Source organism: Panthera onca, chromosome E2 (assembly GCF_046562875.1).
Source record: "Panthera onca isolate mPanOnc1 chromosome E2, mPanOnc1 haplotype 2, whole genome shotgun sequence".
Lineage (NCBI taxonomy): Eukaryota > Metazoa > Chordata > Mammalia > Carnivora > Felidae > Panthera > Panthera onca.
Window position 1 is genome coordinate 13896504 of NC_138353.1, and position 23238 is coordinate 13919741.

Here is a 23238-nt window from a genome sequence, read left to right on the forward strand (position 1 = left end):
TGCCTTTTCTCGTCACGTGACGCCACTGGGCCGGACACGGATCGCGAGTACTACCACGTGATACGGGAAAAAATGTGTGCTGCGGCCACCATTTTGCTGGAAGAGGAGGAGCGTTTTATTTTCAGGCTCCACTACCTATCCCGGCGGTGTTGCGGCTCACAACGTCCTCCGATCCCTGAACCTTCCCCAGCCCACGGGACTTTTCCTTTTGCGCTCTGATTCCAGGACCTTCTCTACGACTAAGCCATTCTCCCTGCCGGGTGTCCTTTTGATCTCTTGACCTCTGATTCAAAGGTCAGCTTGAAGGTTCCGAACTCGGGCCTGGAATGTGAGGGGTTACAGAGCCTAAATTCCCTAGTCTCTAGCCCTGGGCCCCGAAGTCCCACCCCGTAGGGCCTCGCCCCAGGTCCTATCCTTCGTTTTCCCAAAACTGACTCCCGAGTTTCCAGACCTGGCCTGGGATGATACCGTAACTTTTACTAAATTACCCTCCTTGAGCCTGGCAAAGCAACCCCAAACCACAAATCTATTCCCGGATAAAAGACCACTCCCTGTTAACTGTTAGATCTCTGATGATACAGGTCAGCCTAACCCCTGCTCCCCTAGTTCCACATGTCAGTCCTGATCCTTTTAATCCCACTGCTCGGCACCCAAGTTCTGGAACTCCGCTGTAAAACCTTCAGAACTTCCATCCCTGCGATTAACTCATTTTAGAGGATCCATCCCTCTCCCATCCTCAAATCTTCCAGGCTATGCATGCCGTAGGAGACCCAAAAATGAGTTCTCCATGCTCTCCTCCCCTAGAGCCCCCAGCCCCTTCTCCAGGAATCCCTGTTCCCCAAGGACCCATCACTCCACCTCTTTCTCTGCCCCCAAACCTGCCCAGTTTAGCTTTGCTGCCCCCTGCCTCGAGTCTCCAGGCCCCTATTCCCCCACCACCCCCATTGCCGCCTCCACCCGCCGTTGGGGGTCCGGCTCCCCCTCATGTCTTCGGTCTAGAGAAGAGCCAGCTCCTGAAGGAGGCTTTAGAGAAGGCCGGCCCAGTCCCCAGGAGCAGAGATGACGTGAAGAGGCTCCTGAAGCTGCAGAAGGACCGGTAGGGTCTCACCGAACCACCTGTCCGCAGATCACTTCTGCCATCTCCTCTTGGGGTTTCCCATTTCCTCAAGGTCAAACAGCCTGAGTGCTTCAGCCCCCTACTTAGACCTGTTCAGTGGTGTACCTTCACCAAAGAAGAGAGATCCTGCCCTCACAGGCACCTAGTCCAGCAGCAGAGACAGATCCCTCCCTCACCAGTGACAGAGCTGTAATGAGGGAGTCCTGAGGGATCACAAGGCCAAGGCTGGCGGGGGAGGTGTTAGTGGGGCCTGCCTGGAGAAGGGGACCCCTGAGAGCTATCCTGTAGGTGCAGGGGTATGCGATGAGGGGAGTAAACAAACTGTTCAGAGGTGCGGGCTGAAATGGAAAGGTGTTCTTTTCAGGCATCTGCAAATATTTCTTTCACAGGATGGTGGGGGGCAGGTAGTAAACATGGGGTTCCACAGGTGGACCGGAGCCAGATCACACAGAGCACGGGCGCCACGTGGAGGAAGGTGAACTGTCCTGAGGGCACCGGGGAGCCATTGAGGGGCTTTGCACAGAGAGGGAGGCTACCTGAGGGGAGTAGGGGTGGTAAGACAGTCAGGGGGCCCAAGAGACCCAGGCAGGAGGGGGCTAGACCTGGCCTTGAGGCTGTGGTGGGTGAGCCGATACAATGAGTTACTCAGACCCGTGGAAGAAACCTCCAGCTCTCTAGATAAGTTTATAATCTGTTCTAAATGCCCTAACCAAAGGGAGGCAAATGTAATGCAAGTAACAATCACCCGTTATTCCAGGTCTGCCGTTTATCAGGCCCTGTGCTAAGTGTTCTTAGGTATGTACTTTATTCTCTCAGTGCTTCTTTGAAATAGGAACTATGATGTCATTTTCCATATAAAGAAACGGAGGCTCAAGAAGGTGAAGTCACTTAGCCAAAGAGGTTAGAAGAGGTAGAGCCCAATTTGCATTCAGGCGGCTTTTAACCACTGTGCTGTGATAACACCTTTCATCCGGAGGGTGCCCCAAACTGGGAACCAGGAGCTTTAGGTTCCCCCCCGACCCCAGTCTTGCTCTTGGAACAGAAATACTGTCTAAGCAAGTTGCCCTTCCCCTCCTGAGCTCTGGGGCAGGATCGGGATCAAAATTTTCGGAGTGGCCCCCCCCAAGGGTGGGGCTGGGCAGGCCTTCGAGGGCTCATTAGCAGGGTGATCTCTTAGGCCGTGAGCATGTTGTTACCTGTTTCTACTCTAGGCTGAGTTAAGGAATCTTCATCCCTATTTGACAGGCACGGGAAGGGAGAAAAAAATCGCAGGAAGCGTATAGGTATAGAGACACCTCTTTGAGAAATGTTCTCTAATTAGTCCATTTTTCTGGCTCCTAGTGGCAAAGCTTTTACACGTCTGTCCTTTGCTCCTTCAATAACTGAGAGAAGGAGCAGGGAGGGAGCAGAAGGTGGAAGAAGGGTTCCCACTGAGCAGATGAGGAACACTGAGGCCTGGGAAGGGAGAGGTGTCTCCTCAGGGGAGAAGGAAGTCTTCATCAGAGCCTGGAGCTGCCCTCAGGCTTTAGGACAGCCAGGCCGGGCGCCTTTCGCCACCCCTCAACACCACTGTTGCAGGATTTTTTGCCACAATACCCGGGGTTTATTGTCTCGCAGCTTCGAAGAGTGAAGAGGTGGACACAAAATGAGCAGCAGGCAAAAAGTTTACTGGAGTATAAGATGAGAAAGTAAGAATAGTACGAAAGTGCTCTTTGCAGAGGGGACCTTTGAAAGTGAACGCCCAAGGACTCTAGGCAAGGGTCCTTGTTTTCTAAGGTTCTGGTCACCCTCCCCCCCCCCTTCCGCCTTGTTCCTTCTCAGGTTATTGGCTGGACAACTCTAGGTGCTGGGTTGTCCACTCCTGATTGGCTCATTTCCATTGTAAGAGGTGGTCTATGGCCCCACCGTTCCTTGTGGGTTGTAAGACTTTAGGGTCTGATATTTAGTCGGGTCTTTTGTCAAATTCCTGAGGGAGTAGGTAGTGTCTGTTAACATTCTTAAGAGGAGCCTTACCCCTGGGGGGGCTGGGTTGCTGTGGTCAGACACTCCCAGCATTGTGCCAAAATATGTCTCTCCCCACCCAGGGACCTCAGGTCCTAATCCTTTCCCTCTCTGCCTGTTTTATCCTATTTTTTTCCATTCATACTGTTGACAGGCAGACCTCAAGGGGGGACCGAGGAGCTGGTTCCCCTGTGACCTGAGCGCGGCTCTTATTCAGTTTCAGAAGTGACTTGCAGTGGATCCTCTTCTGTGCCGACCTGCCCTCCCTCATCCAGGAAGGCCCTCAGTACGTGCCCTGATCTGGGACCCCAACCCCTGTCTGCCTTTGCTGTGCTTCCAGAGAACCTATCTGTAGGGTGGGGGGCGTGGGTTCATCCCAGCCCGCATGAGGCAAGGAGGAGGGGTGGGAAAGGGGGAACTTGAGGGGGCGGGGGTCCAGGGCGCATGCGGAGTAAACTGCTGGAATGGATGAGCAAGTAAGCAAGTGAACGGCCTTCATCTCTGACTCCGCTTCTTCCGCACCTCCTCCTCCTGAAAGCCCAGGTGACTTTCCCCACCCTCCCATTGTCCCTGCAGCCCTCCAGCCCTGGCCACAGGCCATGGTCTCCCTCTCCCCCAGGAAGAGGGAAGTGAGGTCTCCCCACCGGGCCTGGGAGAAGGAGGGAAACCCCCAGTGCAGTAGACCTGTTCCCCACACTCCAGCTTCCGGGACAGAGAGGGCCCAGTAAAGACCCGACTTAGGGGTTCAGGGACTGGGCTTGTCTCTCTCCAGGTGTGGGCTGGTGGCCTTGTGGATGGCAGGCACTCTCCTGGCACCGCCCAGCGGCATCCCCCTGGAGAGACTTGTGCAGATGGCCGTGGACAGAGGCTACACGGCCCAGGGAGAGATGTTCTCCGGTGAGTTGGGTGCAGAAGGGTCGCAAGCCAGGCGTGCAAGGAGACCCCGTTCCGTTCTTCAGGCCCTTCTCCCCACCCAGTAGAGTGTTACGAGTTGGACTCTGGAAACAGGATGTCTTCATTCCCCCGCCCAGCTCTGCCACCTCCTGCCAAGTGGCTGTGGACGCGCAGCTTGCCGTCTCTGTGCCTCATTTTCTGCATTTGTACAAAGAGGTGGCGGTTATGGTGACGATTAAAGGCGCCGATCCTCAGTTAGCCCGTGGCTTGGAGCCAGGCACATGGTGATCCTTCTGTCTGTGTCGTCCTGCAGTGGCCAACATGGGCAAGCTGGCCCAGGAGGCACTGGGCTGCCAGGCTGAGCTGCTCTGCGGTGGCCTGGGTGGTCCCAACAGAGACCGTGTCCTGCGGCACCTCGTCTCCGGACATCCCTTGCTCATCCCGTATCCCAGGGCCTAGAAGGGAGCTGGGTGGGGATGGGGAAGGGTCGTTCCCAGGACCACACCGCAGCTTTGGCCTTAACCCCAGTGGCAGCTACGACGAGGACTTCAACCACGAGCCGTGTCAGAGGAAGGGCTACAAGGCCCACTGGGCAGTGAGCACAGGTGGGTCTTCCCTCCCGCATCCCTGTATGCTCACCCTGGATGTCCCTAGCCCCTATCACCCCTACATTCTCACCCTTATGCTGGCATTTCACTCATACTTGAGGCAGGGACTGGGGCTGGGCTGTCCCTGTCCCAGCAGGGTACTCAGCAGGGACCTGGCAGGGAGCAGGTGACTCAGTATCTGCCAGTCACTGTTTCTGTAAACAGAAGCTCAGAGCATAGACTTTAGAATCAAACAGGACTCCAGGTCTGGTCCAGCCACTTCCAGGCTCTGTGACCCTGGGCTTCCATTTCTCCGTCTGGAAATCAGGATGACAGTGGGCAAAGTACATAAAATCTGAACAACGCAGGCACATTGCTCGTGTCAGTAAACAGCGATCGGCCTGGTCATTCCCAGCTGCCTACAAGAAGGTTGATTCACACATTAGGTGGCCTGGATTGAGGCTCCCCCCATGCCGGGGTCTGTGGCCTCGAGGGCTCCACTGAGCATTGTTTCTGTTTTTTGTTTTTTTCACTAGACAGCAGGAGAGGATCGGGTGATGATGCTTGCTCTGTTTAATGCCACCTCCCCTCCCTGTGCTACTAGGCTGGAGGAGGCGGGACTTAAAAAAGCCTGGAGCCTGGAGCCAGATACCCTGGGTCAGTCCCAGCCCAGCTGTGTGCCCATGGCCCACTGACTTCTCTGTAACGTGGTGTGAGGTACCACGCCTACCCTGAAGGGCTACGGCGGGGAGCTCACTCCAGCTCACAGCCTCTGCTCTCCTCCCAGGGGTCCTGCTGGGGACGCAGGCTGTGCCAGGCCTCGGCTATTCTGAGGACCCCGAGCTGCCAGGTCTGTTCCACCCGGTGCCCAGCACAGCCCGCCAGCCACCATCCCTGCCAGAGGAAGGTTCCCCAGGAGCCGTCTACCTTCTCTCCAAGCAGGGCAAGAGTTGGCATTACCAGCTGTGGGACTACGACCAGGTCCGGGATAGCAACCTGCAGCTGACAGACTTCTCGCCCTCGCGGGCCGCTGATGGCCGGGCATACGTGGTGCCCGCTGGAGGGGTGCGGGCCGGCCTCTGTGGCCAGGCCCTGCTCCTCAGCCCGGAGGACTCCAGCTGCTAGCCTGCTGCATCCCTGAGCCGGGTGACAGGGCCCCCGGCCACAGCTCAGCTCTGTCACCATTTGAAGAGTGCCCCAGTGTCCTTTTTCCAACAGCCGTGGGAGTGGGCTCTGTTCCTGAGGACCTCCAGCCAGAGATCCTCCATGCAGAGGCCCCCTCCCACTCCCCGTATGTCTCCTTCTCCCACACTCGCCCCCGGTAGTAAGCTCCTACTGTGTGGCTGGGGGCAAAGCCAGGAGCAGCTAGACAAGCTCCCTGTCCAGGAAAGACACTGACCACAGGTCAACCCGCAGGTCCCATCTGTCCCACCTGAATGTTGCATCCAGCCATTTTCACTGCTGACCATCCTCCTCTCTCTGGACTGGAGCCTCCTCACTAGACCCTTTGCTGCCCCCCAGTCTGTTCCCATGGAGCCTAGGAAGCCTTGCTTTTTAAATGCAAACCAGGGGCGCCTGGGTGGCTCAGTCGGTTGAGCGTCCGACTTTAGCTCAGGTCATGATCTCACAGTTTGCGAGTTCAAGCCCTGCATCAGGCTCTGAGCCTGCTTGGGATTCTGTGTCTCCTTCTTTCTCTGCCCCTCCCCTGCTCATGCCCTGTCTCTGTCTCAAAAAGTAAATAAAAACATTAAAAAAAATGTTTAAATGCAAACCAGGCGGGCAAACCAGCCTGGGTGGCTCAGTCCATTGAATATTCCACTTCAGCTTAGGTCATGATCTCACGGTTCGTGGGTTCAAGCCCCACATCGGGCTCTGTGCTGACAGCTCAGAGCCTGGAGCCTGCTTGGGATTCTGTGTGTATGTCTGTCTCTCTCTGCTCCCTCCCTCTCTCAAAAATAAGTAAGCATTAAAATGCAGACCAGGTCTCAACACTTGCCTCCAGAGAAGCTTTCCAGCAGCAACTTTTTGCTCATGGGAGGGAGTCTCCCAGCCCCAGCTCATCTCTCCTGATCTCGGACTGTTCTTCCTCACACTTCAGGCCACTAGCCTTACTGGCCTTTCAGGTCCCTCGAGTGTCACTCGCCTGCCCCTACCCCTCTGCTGAGGAGAACTCCATTCTCTATTTTGGCCTCTCTTTCTCAGGGAAGACTCCCTAGCCCCAGGCTAGGCCCCTCCCTGACCTTGGTGTTCTGATTGAGAAACTGGACACTAAGTGCTAACTTATCAAATTCTTCAAGTTAGGAAGGTAGTAGATCCTCCCCCATTTTACAGATGAAGAGACAGGGACCTGGAGAGGAGCAGCCACTGGCCTAAGGTCACATCCTGGCTCCCAAGCGGCAGCACCAGGATTCCAACCCGGCAGTTAGAACCCGGCATGCCTAGAAGACGTGGAGAAAGGTTATTCACTGAATGAATACCTGTTGCCTCCACTCTGGAAGGGGAGGAACAGGTTTGCCTTGGTCACTCGTGTAGCCCAGTGCCCAGCAAAGGTACGGTGTTACTAATCAGGAGAGGGGTGTCCCCGCCCTGGCCACTCTGCACCAGCCCGGACACCCCGGTTGGCGCTGTCCAGTGCACTGTCCTGGGAGCCTCCCGAGGGCACAGCCTGGAGCTGTCTTGGTCACTAGTATGTCCCCCACATTGTCCGACACAGAGCCAGGCACCTGAGTAGCAGCTTGGTAAATGCTGAATGAGTGAACCAGCCTGCTCTGCGCCCGAATCTCTCCTGAACGGGTCATCACCCCATTACCCCGCCCAGCGCTAATGGTGAAATTATGAGCTTTGAGCCCACACGCCCCAGATGCGAAAGAAAAAATCCACAAAGTTCACGTTGAATGTGATTTATTGGGGCGTCGTCACAGGGGGAAAGCACATGAAGCGATTTTGCCTCCTGTTCCCCAGCGCTGCCCCAGCTAACGACTAGCTCTCATATAAATAAGTATAAAGACAGTTTGTAGAAAAAGGGGCACGCCTCCTCAGGCCTGGAAGACACATTAGAGCTTCAGCTTAGGGAAGAGGGAGGTTCCTAGTTCCCAGCCTCCTAGACTAGGAAGCCCAAGGTACAGGTGCAGGAGGAGGGGGACGGAGGGGCATCACCCACACCTGAGAAGGTGCTGGGGTCTTTGGTTTGGACCAGGCGGCAAGCCCTCAGTCACAGCCACCTACCCTGCATCTCTAGAGGAAGGCAGCTCTGATTCCCAAGCCTCCTCTTCTAGGTCTGAAAGCCCTTCCTGCCACGTTGGCTAGGAGCAAGGGAAAGGGGGTCAGGGGTGAGAGGAGGGGGTCCCAAGGCTGAGGCTGGTGCCCGAGGAACGAGGCTGTGCTAGTCAGTGCTGGCACAGGACGTGGCTGTGGCCTGGGTCGGCAGGGGATCAGCAGAGTTCTCTCAGGAGTGGGGAGGATCCCATGGGGTCAGGGGAGGGCAGGACAGAGAGAACTGGGTCCCCGCCCAACAGCAGCAGCTCTCAGACCTTGTGGTGTCACACCCTCCTGAACCTCTGTCAGAGCTGGAATGGCCCCAGAGGAACAGATGGGGTTGTGACTCTCCCAGGCAGACAGGTGTCTCCTGCATTTGTTCACAGGTGAGGTCTGGTTCCCCCAGGCGCCAGAGAGGAAATTCACCCTTCCCAGGCCTCCGGGAGCCAGCCTGCAGCCGGGAGAGGACTGACAAGGAGACGGTGATTACAGTCATCCCTATGGCGAGAGGCACGTCGCCCCTCAGAAACCTTCCTGGCTGGTCAGAGGGCCCAGTCTGGTTCTGATACAAGGTGGGATGCAGCCATGGCACGTCCCCTCTCCAGTCTTCAAAACCTCTGTATCATGAAAGGGGAGGGCGCTGCCTGGGCTCCAGGGCCCTCCAGGCCTTCCACTCATGTCTTGCGTGGTGAACAATGCAACCTCTCCTAACCCCGAGGTCAACCCCCACGGCCAATCTCGGGGCACCGCCAGCCAGATGGGCACCATCCAGTAAGTCAACCTGGCAGTGGGCAAGTGGGTCATCCCTGGGCCAGCCCCTGAAGGAGGCGGATCAGGTTGTCCAGACCCCAGAGGTACCCATCCTCACGGTTGCCCTCAGCCCAGGGCAGTCGGTGGCTGAGCGTCTGGTGGTCAGGCAGGACTACCGTCTTGCCAAAGTCGATCATCCAGACCCTGGCCAGGCCAGTGTGGTCATGCACAAAGAGGAGGGAGCTGCCCACCACCTGCAGGGACAGAGGAGGGAGGTTAGGGGGAGGGGCAGGCACTGGCTTGGGTCCCCTCCCCAACAGGCAGCTGAGCAGGGTACTGAACTCTGGAGCCTGAACTCAGGCTGTCTGGGTTCAAATCCTGACTCTGCCACTTAACTGGCTCGGTGGCCTTGGGCAGGTGACTTAACCTGTCTCTATTTCCGCTTGCTCACATACAAAGCGGGAATAAGGGAATAACCGTACCATTTACTCAAAGGCTGCCCTGCACGTTACATGTGGGAATTCATCCGTATAAGCTCTTAGAACAGTTGCCAGTATAGCAAACAGACGACAATGTTAACCATTACCCTTTTCCAAGCTGGGGTACAAACAAACACCTGTAGAATCTTGCACGGGAGAAGCGGATAATGTCTTCCCTTTGGAGAATGGCTCAGACCCAGCAGAGGGCTGCTGGTGACCCTAGGGCACGGGGCTTCCATTCTCTAGACCTCAGTTTCCCCATCTGTAGAATGGTGATGCTAAGGTCATTGCAGCATTCCATGAAGCACTTTGCAGTGCTCGACACACCGCCCTCGGTAGATGCTGGTTTGGGGTTTTTTTGGGTTCTTTTGGTTTTGTTTTTTAGAAACAGTACTTTCGTTGCCTCCATGTGACTCCAGGTGGGCAAGCCCCTCCCCTTTTCCAGTTGGGTTTCAAACTCCACTGCTCCCAGAGAACCCAGGTGACGGGGCAGGTGAGCAGGTGGCTGGCAGAGGAGGCAGCCTCCACCCCACTCTGGCCTGCTGGCATATGGTGAGCAGCCTGGTGCTGCCACGTCTCCCAAAGTGCCAGGTAAACTGGAAGTCTCATGTTTTAGATGTTGGCAGCTTATTTTTTAAAATGCTAAGGCACCAGGTGGGTGAAACCGAACATGAGCACATAAGGGATGAGGTCCCCAGGCCTCCTCTTTGTGACTGGTGTGTAAAGCCCAAGGGCAGTGATGAGGACGGCAACGAGGATGACATCTGATGATAATGAACATGACGGTAACAGCTGGCACATGCCGAGGGTTTACTGTGGGCCATGCTCCCATGTATATAAACCTGCTTCGTCCTCCCCACGCCCACGGGGCAGGTGCTCTGTTAGCCCGTCCTGCCTGTCAAGGAGACGGGTCTGCAGAAACACTCCCAGGCGCAGGTGGCTGAGGTGTGTAGAGCAGGATTCGAACCCAGGCAGCCCGACTCCCAGATCAAGGATCTTTCAGGAGTCGCCAGGAAAAAAAAGTGAGGGGGACCTGACAGGGGAGGTGGAAGAGCTTGGAGAGAGGAGGGAGAGGGAAAGGACACACGCTGCGACATCCCCACCTCATAGACCTGCTGAGACGGCCCCAGACTTCCAGAGACACACGGGCTGCAGAAGGGAGGGATGGGGGGGGGGGGGGAGCCACCAAATAGGAATGCAGCCACGGATAATTGGAAATAATTATGATTACAAAATAATTTTAAGAGCAAGGAGTTAAATGTGCTTCCATGCTCCAAAGGGCACTCGACAGTTGCTGGTCTCACACCTCAGCAGCCCTGCGAGGAAGGCACCATTGTTCTTCGTGTTAGGAGGAAACTGAGGCCTTAGAAAGTAAGTTCCGTACCCAGCGTGGAACAGCCTTCATTCCAGGCCACCTGTCTTGAGCCCCTGAAATCCCCTTTGCTGCCTACCATCAAAAAGCAAACCCCAGACCTTGGGGGTTCCTTTTAATAGCCTTGCCCGGTAATCTGTCAGCTGTTTGCCAGGCGCTGACACCCCCCCCCCCCACTGAACCCCCGACCTCCCACCACCCTTGCACACGTGGCCTTCTGCTCCCCATGGCAGCGGGGGCTCGCACCTCATGGGTCTTGAAGAAGGGGGAATTCTCCAGAGCTTCACGAAGTTCTTCCAGGCGTGCCACGTACTTTCTCTGTGTGAGAGGAAGCGTTTCACGGTCAGCACAGGGACTTTGTGGGTCCTTACCCGCCTTGAGGCCTGACCTCATCCTATACCCTCAAAGGAGCGAGCAGACCACAGCCAGGAGGGGATCAAAGGAGCCACGGGGAAAATGGGTGGTGGGTGGGGGCTTGGATGCACTGGGGTAACACAGACAAGAGTGTGCTTGGGAGAATACGTGCATACTCATAATTCCTAGCAGCTCCTCCCGCCAAGAGTGGAGTCGAGTCCCTTTAATTTCGGCTGGGTCAGAAGATCTGCTTTGGCCAATAAAACGTGGTGGAAATAATGGTGGCCATTCTGAGCCCAGCCAATCAAGACACTTTACAATTCCACTTGTTCTCGGGGCCACCTGTTTCTACGCTGAGAACAAGCCCAGGCTAGCTTGCTGCATCATGAGAGGCAAGCGGCCAAGTCGTGAGCCAATCACCAGACATAGGAGCAGGGCCCTCCTACACCAGCCAGCGCTAGCCAAGCCACCAGCTGACCGCAGATGGTGAGCAACGCCAGCCAGTATTGGCCATCCTCGGCCTAAAGCAGAAGACCGTTGCCTTACAAGCAGCGGTGATGGCGGTGGGCTTGAGCTGCTAAATACAGGGCCCGGTGTCCCGCTCACCAGGATTCCACGGTTCCCGTCCACAAAGTCCTCTAACACCTTTGTCACCTGCTCCAGCTCCCGGGTCTTCTTGAAATTGGTGTTGCAGGTCCCATTGGCTTTCTGCAGGGCAAGGGGTGAAGGCCCAGTATCACCTTTTCCTTCTCACGCCCGACACCAAGCAGCCTCAGGCATTTCCTCGGACCCCCTGCCTGCCCCTCACACTTGCTGGTTATTCAGGGGGAGCCAGCCCACCTGCTCAGCCCAGTTCAACCCAGCCCCAAATCACACTCCAGAGCAACCAGTCCTTCTGAGTCCAACCTTGAACCCCCTGGTTGAGCCGGTTTAGCCAAGTGGGCTTTGGAGAAGGGTAGATCTGGCTTTGAACCGTGACTCTGCTACTTCCTAGCTGGGCAGCCCTAAACAAGCCACCTCACCGCCCTCAGCCTCAGTTTCCTCACCTGGAAAATGGGGACTGCGTTGCTATTGACTGCCTAAAGCTGGTATAAGGATTAAAGGAGACTGGATATGTAGGATGCAAAGCATAGTGCCTGGCGCACAATTAAGTAAGCACTCCATAAATGAGACTAATAATTTTTATGTCTGAGGGGGGTTCAGAGAAGCCATCTGAGTCATTCTGCCACACTGTGCCAGGTGCTGTGTGGGTGCTGATAACATGGAGGTAATAGGACAGACACAGTCAGGTGAAGGAGGCAGGTATAGAACAATAAAATCATCACAAAGGGAGAGAACACAATAATAGAATATAGGGAGCCATGAGGAGGTAAAGAGAGGGCCCTGATTGAGCAGGATGGAAATTAAGGTGGGCTTCTTGGAGGAAGCAAAATTTGAAAGGAGACAGGAAAATGACCGGGTATCAATCAGAGGGAATAGTAGGGGGAAGAGCATGTGCAGAGGTCCTGTGGCAGGAAAAGAACAAAGCTCTTTCAGGGAAATGAAAGCACTGTGGCTTGAAGGTAGACAAAGAGGGAGGGAGAGAGGAGGGATGAGGCTAGACCCTGGAGGGCCCTCTAGGCCAGAGAACTTCTCCCGAGGGGACTAGGGAGCCATGGAAGGGTTTTGAATAGGAGAATGACAGTAGGTTGTACAACTTGGAAAGGTGGCTCAGGCGAGGCTGTGGGGAAACAGGCGGGGTGCACAATGATTCTACTCTTGTGAAAGGAGTGTGGCAATCTCTGGCAAAATTCCCAGCACATTTCATCTCTGACCCCGTCTTCCTCCTTCTGGGAATCTAGTCTACAGTTAAACCTATACACTTGCAAAGTATCTCATGTACAAAGTGATTCACTGAGGCACTGTCTGTAATGGCAAAAAGTGGAAACGCAGGTGGCCATCTGTAGGGGACTGTGTAACATCCACAGAGAGCTATTATATAACCGAGGAAGGAAGAGAGGAAAGGAAGGAAGGAAGGAAGGAAGGAAGGAAGGAAGGAAGGAAGGAAGGAAGACTTGCTATGGAATGAAAAGCTGTCCAGGTTTCTGCCACCGTTTGTGTAAGACTGGGAGGAGGAAACGTTAGGATATGCAATTGCATTTGTTTGTATATGCAGGAAAAAATAGAAGAAATTGATAAAGTGGTTCCCCATGAGCAGGTCGGGGGTGGAGGGACAGAATGGGAAGGACATCAGCAAAGCTAGGAGAGAGATTTCCCCTGCATATCCCAGTATGTTATTTTGATTTTTGAACCGTGTGAATACCTCTTCAAATAATTAGGTGTAATTTACAAAAAAGGAGAGAAAGAAGGAAGGACAGAAAAAAGAAAATCTCTCCCCATAAGGGGGGAAAAGGATTCTTCAAGCTGCTGTGTTGGATGAGGATCAGAGGGGGTGAGACCACAACCCAGGAGCCCAGGAAGGCTAGGGAGGGAGAGACCAGAGAGGTTAGGGCAGGAGAGATGGGCTGGACCAGGGCAGGGCTGCGGGGAGGGGTGGAGACAGGATCTGGAGCTGCTCAAGGAGACAGATAAACAAAACTTGGTCACTGATGGGGGTGAGAGAGAAACAGGGCTTCCCAGAGCCCCCATCTATTCATCTTCTACAGTCTCCTGCTTTTTCTCCACATCCTGCTTCTTTCCAGCCTTCCCTGATGCCCATGCTCCCCAAGAAGCCTGGCCTCAGATCTAGCTCCTAGCACTCTGGTGACAGGCTAGCAGCTCCTGGCCTCACCTTGATGCCCTCAATCCGGAAGCCCAGGGTGGAGGTCGAGCTCACGGTCTCCCTCCACTGCATGTAGCGGGGCTTGGTAATGGCACCCTGGGCGTGTTCCTCAGGGGTGGGGGCCCCAGGGTCCACAGCCACCATCTTCTCATACATGTCCTTCCGGGGCCGGGGCCGTTCTCGTGCCTTCACCAGCTCCTCCTCCAGGTAGGTCCTGGGACAAAGAGAACGTGGCAAAGGAAACTATGAGGAACAAAGATGGAGGACATACTCCCTGATATCAAGGCAAGTTATAAAACCACAGCATGGCACAAGAACAGACAAATAGATCGATGGACCAGAACAGAGTCTAAAAACAGACACACATGTGTACATTCACCCAAATTATGACAAAGAAGACCCAGCAATTCGGTGGAAAAAGGGAAATTTTCTCAATAAACAGTGCCAGGTCAAGAGAATAGCCATATGGGGGGGAGGGGGCGGGCAGGGTAAAGAACCTCAATCCCTACCTCACACCATATATAAAAATTAATTCTAGATGGATTGCAAATTTAGATGTGAAAGTTAAAACAATAAAGCTTGTAGAAGAAAACATAGGAGATCTTCATGAACTTGGAGTAGGTGGATTTCTTAAACACAAAGCTACTAATCATGATGACAAAAATGACAAACTGGCCTAAATCAAAAGTGCTTCTGTTTATCAAAAGCTACTATTAAGAGAGTGAAATGGGAAAGCTGGACAATGTGTGCGTGTGTATGTATGTGAGTCTCCAACAAAGGAATTGTATTCAGAATATATAAAGAATTACAAACCCAAAAGAAAATGACAGCCCAACAGAAAAATGGGCAGGGGCACCTGGGTGACTCAGTTGGTTAAGCGTCCGACTACTTTTGGCTCAGGTCATGATCTCATGGTTCCTGAGTTCGAGCCCCACACTGGGCCCCGTGCTGGCAGTGCGGATCCTGCTTAGGATTCTCTCCGTCTCCCTCTCTCTCTCTCTCCCCCTCCCTGCTCACTCTCTCTCTCAAAATAAATAAACTCAAAAAGAAAGAAAGAGAAAGAAGGAAGGAAGGAAGGAAGGAAGGAAGAAAGAAAGAAAGAAAGAAAGAAAGAAAGAAAGAAAGAAAGGGAAAAGAAAATTGGGCAAAATATTCAAAGAGGCACTTTTCACAAGAGGATCTCCAAGTGGCCAGCCAACCAATGCTCAACTTCTTTGGTCATCAGAGAAACAGAAATTAAAATCCTAATGAGACACTCACCAGAATGGTTACAATTAGCAATACCAAGCACCCAATGAGAAGATAATACAACTGGGACTCCCACACACTGCTGGTGGGAGCACATGCGGGTACTACCACTCTGAAGACCTGAGAGGCACCATCTCCAAAATGCCCAACGCTGGCCCTCTGCATCTGCCCTGTGGCTAAACCCACCTGCTGCCCATCTTGCAGTCCATAATGGAGGGGCCCTCAAAATCCGCCAGGAGATCTTCCATCTGGTTGAAGGCCTGGCCATCCCGCTGCACCGTGCCGTAGTAGGTGGGCACGAAGGGTCGCAGGGGGTCGCTCATCAGCTGCTCCAGGCTGCGCTGCTCGCACTGACAGAAACGCTTCAGGATCCGACCATCCTCTCCTGCCTGGAAGTTCCCTATGGGAGCACAGCCGACGAGAGGGTCAGAAGCTGGATCAGCCGGAGCCTCCCCTCATCTCCCGCGCACGTCAGATCCTGGCTGCCCTCATCTTGCCTGACCCCTTCCAGAAGGCTTTCTCTCCTTCCCTGCACCTCTCAAAGCCTTAGCCAACATGTGGCAAGGGAAGGGCCTACTGCTGCTCCTCATTTCAACAGAGTCCTGTTCACAGCATGTAGGGGCCTCACTTGTTTTGTCATTTCGGGTTGTGAGCTCATGATGGGCTGTGGGAATCTGTGTGAGATCAGATTCGAGAGCGTGCGGCTCCAGAGCAGCTCTGCATCTGCTTCTGCCTGGAGTCCCGCCGTGCTGGCGCCCGGGGCCACTTCATGTCAACTGACAACTCAGGCATTTCCTGGACCGCACGGACTGTGTAGATCAGCGTTACAAACTCTTATTGGGGCAAATCGTATTTTCAGCTTGTATGCGCCAAAGATGGCCACAACAATAGTTCCTGTCTCCCGGGTTCTTCCAGAATTTCACCACTCCCCACCAAGAAGTGGAATCTAAGTCTTCTCTCCTTGAATCTGGGAGGGCTTCTGGCAGAAGTGACACCGTGACTTCAGATTCAAGGTCACAAAAGGAGATGCGACCTCCACTTTGTTGGCAGAGATGATTGCCTTTGCAGTCCGGAAATGCCACGTAAGAAAGCAGACTCCTTGTGGCGCCTGGTGGCTCAGTCGGTTAAGCGTCCGACTGTGGCTCAGGTCATGATCTCGCGGTTTGTGAGTTCGGGCCCCACACTGGGCTCTCTGCTGTCAGTGCAGGGCCCACTTCGGATCCACTGTCCCCCTCTCTCTCTCTGCCACTCCCCTGCTCATTCTCTCTCACTCTCTCTCTGTAAATAAATAAGCTTTAAAAAAAAAAAAATGAGGGGCGCCTGGATGGCTCAGTTGGTTAAGCGTCTAACTTTGGCTCAGGTCACGGTCTCATGGTTCACGAGTTCGAGGCCCACATCGGGCTGTGTGCTGATAGCTCAGAACCTGGAGCCTGCTTTAGATTCTCTCTCTCTCTCTCTCTCTCTCTCCTCTCTCAAAAATAAACATTTAAAAATGAAAAAAAAAAATTTAAAAAAAGCTGACTCCTCTGAGGCCACCGTACTGTAAGGAAGCCCAGGCTGCTCCACAGAGAAGCCACATATAAGCTCTCCAGCCAGCGGCCCCAGCTGAGACTCAGCCAACAATCGGTGGTGAGGCACGTGAGTGAATGAACTTCAAAAGTTTCCACCTTGTACTTCCAAGCTGTCCTACCCCAGACTCCATGGAGTAGCAACAAGCCATCCCTTCCATGCCCGGTCTGGACTCCTGACCCCAAACCCGGGAGTGCAATAAAATAGTTGTTTTATTCCACTAAGTTTTCTTTTAACCACCACTAACTTTTGAGGGTTCTTTGGTATTTTAACTCAGTAACTGGAAAACATGGCAACGGCAGCCCCGGGTTTACAGTGTCGGGGGCGTCGGGGTGTGGGGGTGGGGGCTGGCCTTTTCGATGACTCAGATTTAAGGATAAACTAGGTAGGTAAGCTCCCTTCTTATCTTCCTTTGCTGGTGGGCCCCATCTGTCTGGTCCCCACCGGTACGCATTTTTGTGAATAAAGTTTTATTACAACACAGACACAGTCGTGTGTTGATGTATCATCTCTGGTTGCTTTCGTGCTAAAACAACAGAATTGTGCGGTTGTGACAGAGACCGTATGGCTCACAAAACCCAGGATGTTTATCATCTAGCCCTTTACAAAATATGTTATGTCCTAGGCGTTGTGCCGCTATGCGCCGGAGACATCACACGAGGTGCTGGGAGAAACCATTAGAGCTGCTATTTATTGAGCACCTACTATATTCTGGACACGGAGGGGCTGAGGAATGATTATTTCTACTTATGAGGGGCCTGTGTCTCAATCTCCATATATATATATATTTTGATGGTAACCCTCCAGTGAACCCTGCAAAGGAGGTAGGATTAGCTCCATATTACAAGTGAGGAGGCCCGGTGGGAGGAAGTAACTTACCCAGGATCACCTGTAAATAAGTGCAGAATTAGGGTTTGCGCCCAGGACCATTTTTCCCCCAGGGTTGAGGATTTGCTCCCCATCCCCCTGGCACTGGGAATGGCCCTCAGCCCCTGCCCAGGCCTAAGCACTTCCCGTAACAGCCTCAGGAGGTGGAGACTATCCTCAAGCCCATTTGACAGATGGGGAGACTTGAACTACAGAGAATGGCCCTGTAGCTTTCTTTCCCCAGCTCAGTTGTCTCTGCCCAGCCTGTCTGCCCGCACCCCCACCCGGCCGTCCCCTGCACCCCTGCTCTCACCAGCGTGTCCCGACAGCTGGACCCAAGGGTAGTGTTTTCGGAAGGAGACCACGAAGGGCGAATATCTCAGAACTGTCTTCAGCTTCTTCCACGGTTTGTTCTGTTGTGAGGCACAGTGGGGTGGGGTCACTGCTGAGGCTGGGGAGGGCGGGGGATGGGATGCAGCACGGAGGGGAAGCGGGTGGACCAGGGGGCTTCCTGGGAGTGCTGCTCCCGAGCTCATTGGGGTGAGCGAAGCCCACTAGTTCAGCAGGCTTGAGATTCCCCATAGGCCTCAGCAAAGGTGGGGAAGAGTCTGTCCATTTCTCTCTGTCCTCGTCATCATTTTCTTTAGACCCTTGTCTTTCTGTCCTTTTCAAATGAGTAAAAATAGGCCAGGTCACACACCAAAAACTTGGAAACCTCACTTCTGTCCTGAAACCAAGTCAGACCTTCTGGAGAAAATGATAGAGGCAGGACTTGATGAATGGAGGCTGAACCACAGAGAAAGACACAATTAGAAACAGATGGCAAGGTGACGACAGAGACAGAGAGGGACAGAGATGGACACTGGGGCAGTCAGGAGAGCTGCTCACCAAACAGCTCCAGCCCATCCTCCCTTCTAGGGACATCCCTGCTACCTTGAACTTCGGCTACTGGCTTGCTTTGGCAAGTGAAATGTGAGCCTAAGCATTAAAGCCAGTACGTGATTCTCCATGTTCCTTTCCCTGCTGTGGAAGTGGGTGGGGAGTGTGGAAAGAGAAATAGAAGCTTCCTCGGTCTGGGCCTTGAGTGAAGACGTCACCCACCAGTGGCCCATGGTACATGTGCAGTGTCAACAATAATAATCCTTCATGGTTCCAAGTCACTAAGTTCAGGGGTTGCCTGTTACCACAGCAAATCCTGACCTAGCCTGACTAATACAGTGACAGGTTACCAAAAGACAAAGAGAGAAATATAGAAAGACAGAAAGGGAGACACGCATACCAAGTAATGACGGGAAAGAAAAAAATAAATGGAAGCAAAGAAAGAGAGAGAACAGCAAGAGAAAACCAGTAAAGCAAACCGAAAACAAAGATTTCATTGTATCACGTTGACTCAATCAAGAGGTTCTTGAGACTGGCTTAGAGTCTGATTCACATGTATGAGCACGCGTGCAAACACATGAATACATTCTCTGCTCCAGGCATATGGCAGTCCCTTAGACAAGTATTAGGAGAATGGGTCCTCTCCAGAGAAGGAATCTATGTGGCTCATCCCCCCACTACCCTGGGGTCAAGGCCATGTTCTCTCCCGCGTACTCAGAGCCCAGCTACCTAGCAGACATCTAATTGACAGTGGGAAGGTCAAGCAGAGGCAGGGTGTTGGACTACGGGATTCAGGAAGGGCTATTCCTTCCACCCTCCAGCTGCCAGCCATGAAGGGAGGTGATTAATAAAGGTTCCTGTTTACTAAGTACCTGGAACATTCCAGGCACAATGACAAAGACTCGGTGAGCCATAACCTACTTAATCCTAAAAACACAACCCCAGGAGGATTGTTGACACTGTGTTACAGAGGAAACAGAGGCTCAGGGGGATGAAGTCACTTGCCTAAATCACACAGCACAGTGCTGGGGTTCTAACTCTGAACCCACTGCCCTGGGCTTACACACTACAGCCCTGCTGGGCTATAAACGCTGAAGGTTGGGATTGGGGTTGTCATGGTTATGACTGTGTCCCCAGCCCATGACCTAGCACACAACAGCTGTTCCAAAAGCATTGCTTGGATTGAGGGAGGTTAGTTGTAACTATCTTTTTTTTTTTTTTTTTTTTTTTTAATCATAAGCAGTTCAGTATCTTGTCTCTTTCTTGGACCTGATGGTTAATCTGCGCTTTCTCAGATGATTTCATGATGGTCTCATCTCCCATGTCCCCTCCTCCAGGAAGTCCTCTCTGATACCTCAGGTGTGGCCAATCACCTCCTGCGATCTCCCACGACACTAGGCGTCCCCCATCCCAGCCCCCTGACCACTCTGTATGGTGATGGGCCTGTCTTCTCCACTGGCCTGGGAGCTCCATGAGGGTAATGTCTCAGTCCCTGCTGTGTCCCTAGCAAAACCAACACAGGGCTGGACACATACCAGAGGCTCAGAGACTGTCAGTGGTCTGATTAGGAGGACAGGATGGATGTGTGAAGGAAGGAAGCGGGGAGGAAAGGAAGAAAGTCGTGGGACTTCTAAGGTCAGATGGGATTTCAAAATTAAGCCAGAAGGAAGCAAGGGTTTGTTTTCTGGGCGGTGGGAAATGAGTGAGCAACAGCTCACGAGTGGAGGCAGGATGGCGGCAGGGCGTTCGAGGAACAGTGTGCACTTTGGCCTCCTTGCAGTGGAGGGGGGTTAGGAGGGGAGAAGGGAAGCTGAATGCGGGAAGCAGCCTGGAGACAGGAAGCTCTAAACACAGGGTTGAACTCCTGATCGCTATCTGGAGGGCCCTGGGGAGCCACGGAGGGTGCTGAAAAGCAGGGAGAGTTCAAGAGTTGACCAGAGGTGGGTCTTGGAAGCAGATTCTGGAAGGATGAAGAAAAACTGGAGACACGGAGGCGTGGGAAGAAAGCAAGTTAGGGACGGATCCACCCATACACCACAGAGCTTGAAATAACTGGGTTTTCAAGTCAGCCAGGACTGAGTTAGAATCCTGGCTCCGACCAGGCTTGGCCAGCCCTAAGCAAGTGACCTCACCTCTGCACACCTGTTCCCTCATCTATAAAATGGAAACAATAATAGTCCCAATGTCATTGTGCTGTCATAAGGGTTAACACATACACAACCCTTAGAAAAGTGCCTGGTATGCGAAGGGTTTGAATCCCAGCTCTGTGTCTTCCAAAGTGTGTGACCTTGGACAAGTGTCATGACCTCATCTGTAAAATGGGGATAATAACAGTATCTCCCTCATAGGGCTACTGTAAGGATTAAAAAGTTAATACGAGCAAGGAGCTTAGTACAGAGCTGGGCGTGAGTACTAGTTGCTATTTTTTTTTTTTTTTTTCCCATTCACTCCCAGATCAGCTGTTTGGAGATGCCAAGAACGTGAGAGAGTAGGTGGAGGGAACAGCTAAGGCAGAAAAACCAGAGGGTCAGCTCCTGTGCTCTGGCACAGGCAGGTTGAGGCAGGTCTGTCTCTACCTGTGGCCACACGTGTGAGCACATTCCTAAGGGAGCCCCCGAGGGGTGAGGGGGGCTCAGGGCAGACTCTGGCCAGGGGCCCCAGACAATGGGAGGGCCCAGCAGGCCAACCTACTTGAGTCTGTCACACCTGCCTCCCAGCTGACCTTCCCTGAACCTGCCCTGCCAGCCCTCCTGATTCACCAGGAGAGAACCGCACCCAAGGTGGGGGGCATGGGGGGGGAGGGGGCGGTGAGGGTGGAGGATGTAAACAAGAGTGTGCAGGGGGCCCCCTGGGGAGCTGGGAAGCAATGGTGAAACCAGCCGGTCCCTGGCTAAGCTGGGGGTCCTCAGCGTTTGGGGCTCACACAGCCCTCTGAGAATCTGATAAAAGTTGGGGGGCTCACCCCCTACAAAAGCAAATGGCTAAAGGGTGGCAAAGGTTCATGACCCCTTAAGGCAGCCACAGTGCCTTAAAAATTTAGGGTAAAGGGGCACCTGGGTGGCTCAGTCGTTTAAGTGTCTGACTCTTGATTTCAGCTCAGGTCATCATCTCACTGTGCTGAGCCTCCTTCGGATTCTCTCCCTTTCTCCCTGCCTCTCCCCTGCAGGTGAGCTCGCGCTCTCTCTCTCTCTCTCTCTCTCTCTCAAAATAAATAAAAATATTTTTTAAAAACTTAGGTTAAAAAGTGTACCCTTTCTGTCCTCCTTTACTTGTGCTCTTCTAGAGGATCCGACAGAAATCATACACAGTTGCTTCAAAAATATGTGTGTAAACACACACAGACTCCCACGATCACACATTTTCAGGAGTCCCTAGGCACCATTAAGTCAGCCAGTGGCTGTCCATTTTAGACCCCAGGACCGGAGGCAGTGGGTGAGGAGAAAGGGAAAGGATCAGGAGGATGCCTGGAGTGGGTCGGTAACCTGGCTGTCAGAGGGAGGAGGTCGACAGATAGAAGAGGTACCTGGAGATAAAATTGCTGGTGGGTGCTAGAAAACTTCTCAAAGCAAAGACAGGGAGATAAGGGGTCTGGGGAGATGTGGCCCAAGGGCAGAACGGTTCCCACTCACCCCAGACCTGTCCTCGGGGTCGCTGGCACCTCCGCCCCCGGCCACCACATCATCCTCAGACTCGTCGAAAGAGGAGGCAGAGGAGAAGCCGCCACTGCCCCCCTCAGCCCGGGAGGGGGGTCCCACTGGCTGAGCATCAGGCTCAGGTGTTTCAGGAGTGATGATGAGGCGGGGCACAGGGGTCAAGGGGCTACACTCCAGGCGAGAGTACAGGTGAGCCCCCAACTCCCTGGGTTCTGGTTCCTCTAACAGGCCATCCTGCTTGGATTCCCCCAAAAGACAGTCTGTCCCAGGTTCTGTCTGGGGTCCATGAGTATCTTGTGTCTGCGGACCATCAGTGCCAGGCCGAGTCCAGGAGCCAACAGAATCTTGCTGTGTTGGGAAACCATCAGTGCCAACCTGCTTCCAGGCTGTTTTAGTATCCTGTTGTATCTGGGAGCCATCAGTGTACAATTCTTTCCAGGAGCCATCGGCACTTGGCTCTGTTGAGGGACAGGCTCCCTCTGGCTCAGTCCGGAGGCTGGACCTGTTCCTATGGGTCCAGAGGTTATCAGCCCAGGTCTTGGCCCTCTCTGGTTGGGTCTGCGACCCATGTATTTCTATCTCTGTCCAGGGCCCATCAACGACGGGCTGTGTCCAGAGGCTGGCCTTCTCTGGCTGAGGCTGGAGGTCAGACCAGTGTGAATCAGTCAAAAAGCCATCTGTCCCAGTTTCCGTCCAGGGACCGGCTGTCTCCAGCTCTGAGCAGTGGCTGCTCCTTTCTGGATATGTCCGGAGGCTAGATATGTCTGTCTCCGTTTTGGGGCCGGGCCGCCCAGTCTCCGCTCCGAGGCCAGCTGCTTCAGGCTCAACCTGTCCGTCTGTCCCCGGCTCAGGCCCGAGGCCGACCCTCTCGGGCTCGCTGTAGAGGCTGGACCCCTCGGGGCTGGTCCGGGGCCCGCCCCCGTCCGGCCGCCCCGCCGGGCCCCCTGCGCCTGGCCCAGGTCGCTGCTGCCCCGGCTGCCGCCGCCGCCCCCCTCGCGGCGCCTCTAGCCCCATGCGGGCCGCCCCCGGCAGCTCCCCGGCCTCTGCCTCGCTTAGGCTCCCCCGGCACGGGCAGCGCCTCATGCCCGCTCCCTAGGTTCGGGCTTCGACCCGACCCAGCCCCTCCTGCCCCTTTAAATCCCGCGAGGGGTGTGGCTGGGGAGCCCCAACTCCCGGGTTCCGGCCCGCGGAGCTCCAGCTCGCCCGGCCACCCAGGGGTTAACCGATACTCCCTCCCCCGCGCCCCGGGAAAGCCCCGAAGCCCCGCCCCACCGGACGTGACGAAAGGGGGACGGGCGTTGCCTGGCCCCGCCCTCTCGGGTTGAAGCAGGGTGGGCTCCGAGCGCTAGATCCTCGTCCAGGTTGTGTACTGGGTGCCGGGGTCCTGGTTGCGGGCCGGTGGGATCCCTTCCTAGACCCCTGCAACGAATCCGATCTTCCTACACCCTCGAA

At 54.2% G+C, this 23238-nt stretch overlaps 2 protein-coding genes across 6 annotated transcripts; one reads left to right on the forward strand and one right to left on the reverse strand.

Moving 5' to 3' along the window:
• The first annotated feature begins 11 nt into the window (after positions 1-11).
• ACTMAP (actin maturation protease) lies at positions 12-6364 on the forward strand. 5 transcript variants are annotated; one of them, XM_060651171.3, is made up of 7 exons: positions 1041-1096; positions 1875-1912; positions 3336-3404; positions 3891-4015; positions 4326-4455; positions 4547-4617; positions 5387-6364. In XM_060651171.3, exons 4-7 carry the CDS (start codon positions 3913-3915, stop codon positions 5722-5724), a joined length of 642 nt encoding a protein of 213 aa, XP_060507154.1. In that variant the 5' UTR covers positions 1041-1096; positions 1875-1912; positions 3336-3404; positions 3891-3912; the 3' UTR covers positions 5725-6364. The 5 variants fall into 5 exon arrangements, with proteins under 5 accessions (XP_060507151.1, XP_060507152.1, XP_060507154.1 ...); XM_081791529.1 differs by lacking the exon at positions 1041-1096 and adding an exon at positions 2696-2805 and having other exon boundaries at positions 1897-1912; XM_060651168.3 differs by lacking the exon at positions 1875-1912 and having other exon boundaries at positions 12-1096.
• Positions 6365-7483: 1119 nt separating this feature from the next.
• ITPKC (inositol-trisphosphate 3-kinase C) lies at positions 7484-23018 on the reverse strand. Its single transcript, XM_060651167.3, has 7 exons — positions 21763-23018; positions 17568-17667; positions 15005-15218; positions 13580-13784; positions 11416-11517; positions 10702-10773; positions 7484-8858 (listed from the first exon to the last, which is right to left on the reverse strand). Exons 1-7 carry the CDS (start codon positions 22867-22869, stop codon positions 8655-8657), a joined length of 2004 nt encoding a protein of 667 aa, XP_060507150.1. The 5' UTR covers positions 22870-23018; the 3' UTR covers positions 7484-8654.
• Between the last annotated feature and the right edge of the window lie 220 nt (positions 23019-23238).

Excerpts from the sequence above, each read along its gene's own strand:
- ITPKC (XM_060651167.3), bottom strand. The coding sequence starts at position 22,869 with ATGAGGCGCTGCCCGTGCCGGGGGAGCCTAAGCGAGGCAGAGGCCGGG. Across the intron at positions 15,219-17,567 it reads CCAGCTGTCGGGACACGCTG|GGAACTTCCAGGCAGGAGAG; the intron begins GTGAGAGCAGGG and ends GTGCTCCCATAG. Across the intron at positions 10,774-11,415 it reads ACGGGAACCGTGGAATCCTG|AGAAAGTACGTGGCACGCCT; the intron begins GTGAGCGGGACA and ends CCTCTCACACAG.
- ACTMAP (XM_060651168.3), top strand. The coding sequence starts at position 753 with ATGCATGCCGTAGGAGACCCAAAAATGAGTTCTCCATGCTCTCCTCCC. Across the intron at positions 4,456-4,546 it reads GGACATCCCTTGCTCATCCC|CTACGACGAGGACTTCAACC; the intron begins GTATCCCAGGGC and ends CCCCAGTGGCAG. Across the intron at positions 4,618-5,386 it reads CCACTGGGCAGTGAGCACAG|GGGTCCTGCTGGGGACGCAG; the intron begins GTGGGTCTTCCC and ends CTCTCCTCCCAG.